Genomic DNA, 5,060 nt, shown 5'->3' on the forward strand with positions numbered 1-5,060 from the left:
CCCTAGTCCCACCCAAAAAGCTTCGGTTCCTCTTTGGCACTGTAATGGAAGATTCCTTCTAATGAATGTTTAAAAAGGAAAAAAAAAAAAAAAGTCTTTTGGGATTTATACTAATACTAAAATAAGTTACTGCTTCATAAAACTGAGGCATTGCTTTGTACTGCCACCATTGGCTTATAAGGTTATCTGCATTTAGATTTTCTGTGGTTTATCAAGGCTTGATAAACCTCTTTCCATTAAAGTATTGCAGAAATATGCAAAGTGTGGATTAATAGCTGAACCAATAGTTTTCTCTGATATCTTAAAAACTATCTGAGTTTGTGGTTTGCATTAACTCAGATGAAAATAAATAATGGAGTTAAACTACTGCAGAGGTACCAGTCACTAAAAAATGCATGTTTTTTGTCAGTGTCCAAAGAAAAGTAGAGATGGGTATGGTGAAGTTGTGTCTGTTTAAATGACGTGCAGTTCCTTCTCTGGAGTTAGATAGTTTATGCTTCTACTTCTGAGATGCTGCTTTCTTATTATGTACAGCCACAGAGAGATGTCACCTTGGATAAGTAGCCTCAATAGCTCAAATTTTTCTGGAGGCTGGGCAAGGGGAACAAAGCCAATGGGCAAAAGTTACTTTGCTCATCACTTCTGATCAAACAGGAGGAAGGAGAGTGGAGTCCTCCTTCAGGATTGCACAGAGCCTAAAACATACAGGTGAAAGCCATTTCTATAGTGGTTAATCTGGCTTCTTTTGTGATTTTTTTTTTAATTGGCAATTAATCTAGGATGTCTCTGCTCTTGGAGGAGAAAACTTTGCCATGTGCTTAGTAATGTGATGACACATAGAGAAATACTGCCAAGTAGCTTGGTCATCTAGGAAATAAAACCTATTCTTGACTGTCCTGCAACAACATTGAAATCAAAATGCAACAAGAAATAAGGCCCCAGCTCTAAACTGTGGCGTTCTTTTACAACTGTGCAGGAGCCTGAACACTGTAGGCTTGTCAGGCTTTTCCCCTGAATGGGCTGGAATGGCTCAAGTAGACTATCTGCCCCCTCTGAAGGAGTGAAGGCCTTGAGAGAACACAAAGCATGGCCATCCTAGAGAACTATTCCAAGAATGCTGGAGATCATCTCCTTGCATGCATGGGTATACTTTCCTGGGAAATTCAGGAAATAAGAGATAAATTGCAAAACTTTAATAGACCTTTAATAGTCAGGAATTCCAGTGAAACGCTGTCTTTTACCACGGGGGCCTCTTGAAGCTTAAAGAGCTGTATTGTGTGTCTTACCCTGACAGAAAAGGCTAAGTAACTGCAAGGAGGTTTACCTTAGTAAAAGTAATAGTCTGTAAGAGCTCTCAAACTATCTTTTTGCTTATTTATCATGGAAAGGATCTTGTTTCCTAGCTTGTAGGTTTCCAGTTCCATCAAATCCATTAATCCACTTATACTAGGAAGCTATGGGGTGCTTTCCAGCTGAAGGAGGCTTGAAGAATGGTCCAGTAAGTCCTGGAACCAAGGTGAAAGAGAGCAGAGCTGCATTGCTAAGAAGAAGTAAAGCTGTTCCTTTTGGCAGCAGCTGCCTTATTTCCTCAGCCTCAAAACAACACTCTAAACTTCTTTTTAAAGTTTGTACAAAACTAAGGTTAATTTTTATGTAACCAAATGCTTGCCTCAAGATGAAGAGCTCCAATCACTCTAGACTGCCCTTTCCAGGTAGTCATGTGATTTGTTCTCTTGTTTTACATCCCAGTACGTGGTGAGGTAGGCTAAGAGATACATGTCTATCTTCTCTGTGTAGTGCTGGTTTTAGGATTTTTTTTTTTTTTAACACTTTAAACATCAAACTGAAGCTCTAGAGAAGCAAAACAAATGTACTTGGCCAGTTTTGGAAGTGGCCTGAGAATTTGTAGCAATAGTGACACTCCGATAACATTTTTCTCTTAGAGTATGTGGCTGGATGGAAGCATGAAGCTGCTTTAGTAGGATGGTTTTTAAGGGCAGTCTTTTGCTTAGGGTTAGGGTGCCCCTCTCCAAGGCAAGCACTTAGCAGATACCACTTACTGCTAAGATAGTATCAGCTAATGTAGCTGAGCAACAATGGGGAGATTAAGGTCACTTTGCACTAGTAACTCATGATTAACCCGGTTTTTTGTGTTGGTATACCATTCCCAAATTTTGGAGGGAAAGTAGCACCAGTTCATACATTGTTTCTCCATGGTGAAATAATTATTTCTTAACTACTAGAACGAGTTATAAATGCTTACCTATAAAAGGTTCACATACCTGACTTATTTTAAGTATCACTGCCTCCCAAATCAAAGTGGCAGCATGGAATACCTGATTGTAATTATAAGTATTTCCTCTGGCTTGTTGGAGCTGTTTTGTAAATTGTGTGATGCCCAATGTCCTGTGAAGTACTACTGCCTTAAAATTACCTCCATTCTGCAGTGTATGTGTATACAGAGCTGTAGGATACAGAGGCAAGGATTCAGAAATCTACAAGGAATTGCTCTGATTGACCTGTAACACACTTGATGTAGATAAACCCAAGTGAGATAAATGTACATGGAACAGAGTAGGATACAGACAGATCTTAATGTCAGCTTACTATTGTAGGTTTGTTACTGATAGGACAGGGAGTCAAGCTTTAAAAGGCTTACTAAACATATGTATTGACCTTCTTACATACTTCTAAGTATCACTTGAATAAAAGACTAACATTCCCACAGACAAGCTTGTTGGGAATTCCACGTCCATTCCTTCATGGCTGTATTTGTAGATCATGGAAATAACTAACCTCTGAGCTTAACTTGTAGTTAACCTCTGGAGGGTCTTAGCATTGTTTTAGCAGGGTGGCCTGTAATAAACCCCATCATACTGCTGACTTGTAAGGACAGGCTTTTTCTGCTGCAGTAGCGTGGATTTCTCACAGACCCACACTAATGTTTTTAGTGGCATTAGATGTATTGCTTAGCAAGCAGCCCCAACTGCAGCATCTCAAAGATCACTCAGTACAAACAATGCAGCGGGTGCCTACAGCTTCTCCCACCCCCACCCAGCCCCATTCCACATCTATTCAATTTAGTCTTAAGCTTTATTCATTGCTGGCCAGGAATGACTTATGGTTTTGATGGGAAAGTTTGCAATGTGGAGCTGATCACAGAACCACCCTGGTTTGAATACTTCATGGCAAGTCTGCCCTAGTTTTACAGCAGGCAGACAAGCCACTGCTTCATTGCAGGTAGTCTAGTTAAAGTACTATTTGTCAAAGAGCCTAAGTTAGAAGTTCTGACCTAGATACTACTAGCAAAAATTTAAGTTTTTTTACGGCCCATTGTTTACTTTAGGGCCTGAATTTGGAGACTGAATCTCAGTACCCTCTCAAAGGTGACTAACGTTTCACCCTTTCTTAGGTGACAGATTGTTTAACATCTGCAAAGTTTAGTGTGTTTCCTCATTCAGGTTTACTTAAATGTGGTCTTTTAAGCAGTGGGGCTGAGGAGAAAACACAGAACAAAATACCTCCTGAAACCACCACTAACTTAACAAAGCCATTCCAGAAAAGAGCAGAGATAGATTCTGCTTTTTCTTTCCCTCCTCCCGACTGCTCAGATTACTTTGTCTCTTCATCTCTTATAAGGCAATCTTATAATCATTTGTTACAGATTTTTTTTTATTTAAGTTGGAGCCTGGTGATAAAGTTTTTCTTTTATTTTATTTGGTTACTTTCCAACTAATTTATAAAACTTTACTGCAGTGAAAATAAGCAACTTCAATCGTGCAAAGCCGAGACCTGACATAATTGAAGAAGAAAAGACCTATGCCTACCCTAGTCACATTACCTCAGAAATTGGATTCAGGTAAGATTATCTGTACTAATATTGGACTGCGTTCAGCCATGATGTATAGGTAGCACTGACTAATGTAATGGCATTACTTTCTGTAGACTTACATGTAATCTTCAGTCTGTCAGCCACAGCAGAGGTGGGAGTAGGAGTGCTGAAGGAAAATGCTGAAGGCTGCCATATTACATGCACAGATGATAAGCAGCACAGTACTGTACCTTCGACATAGTAAAGGCAATTTCTCATGATACAGAAGTCCTCAAACATAAGGACAGAAATTATTTGACCACTTGTGGCTGATTGCATGAATTTTTAATGTGCTATAAATAACTGTGCTTAGTTTGATTTAGTTGACTTTTATATGGGAGTTCAAGGAAAGATACTGGTTAGTATAAGTATGCTTAGGGCATGTCTTCAGTATATTGGGTATGTTTAAAGTATGCCTGTAGAAGCCTAGCTTCTTCCACCAGTTTTTTCAGGGAAGGAAATACATTGTGGGCCATTCATAGATGAAGAAGAAAACTTTGCAGCTTTGTTCTGTGCCAGCAGCTGGAATGAGGCTCTAGCGAGGGATTTGGAACATGCTCCCAGTTTAGGAAGAAACTTTAAAGGTCAGTGGGGCACTGAAGAGGTAAGGAAGTGCTCAGCAGGCCAGGGAAGGTACCCAGCATTAGCCTCACAAGCACTGAGACTTACTGTTTGTCCTTTGTGTATCTTCTGACTGCTTGAAGTTTTTCTAGTTGCTGAAATGAGTCTGGTATGACTTTAAAAAAACCCAATCATCAAAGTAACATAAAAATTTTTAATAGAAGTTTTCTAATACAATACAAGTTGCTTCTGTATGTGTGCTTAGTAAAAAGCTGAAGTGCAGAGATGACTAATACTTCAGCACTTCCCCTGGTGTCAAATGCAGTATGCACGTGATTTTATGGAACTTGGAAGTAGACATCCAAGACACAGGAAGGATTTAGAGTTGTCTTGAATTTTGATGTCTGACTTCCATCTTGACATAAACACCATGGTGAATATATGGTGGACCTCACTGATTTCTCATTCAGCTTCTACCCTGAAAAATTCTCAGATGCCCAGGGAATGAGTTTGCAACAATGACCAGCTAAGGAAAAGACCAATTATTTTTGATTAAAGAGTGCAAACTTCATGTGAGAACTGATGGCAAAACAGTTATTTTAATTCAGCACTATACAATTCTGACTCT

The 5,060-nt window shown here is 39.3% G+C and overlaps 1 protein-coding gene across 1 annotated transcript in view; it reads left to right on the top strand.

The window, feature by feature from the left end:
• The window catches only part of TMEM192 (transmembrane protein 192), a gene marked incomplete at its 5' end in the record, with an annotated part of 12,720 nt that overhangs the window by 7,115 nt on the left and 545 nt on the right, over nucleotides 1–5,060 (top strand). The window contains one exon of the mRNA XM_008939210.1: nucleotides 3,757–3,859. Coding sequence (XP_008937458.1) covers nucleotides 3,757–3,859 — 103 coding nt within the window. The remainder of the gene's footprint in view (nucleotides 1–3,756; nucleotides 3,860–5,060) is intronic.

The sequence above is a fragment of the Merops nubicus genome, unplaced genomic scaffold, assembly GCF_000691845.1.
Source record: "Merops nubicus isolate BGI_N331 unplaced genomic scaffold, ASM69184v1 scaffold15254, whole genome shotgun sequence".
In the NCBI taxonomy this organism is placed as follows: Eukaryota; Metazoa; Chordata; class Aves; order Coraciiformes; family Meropidae; genus Merops; species Merops nubicus.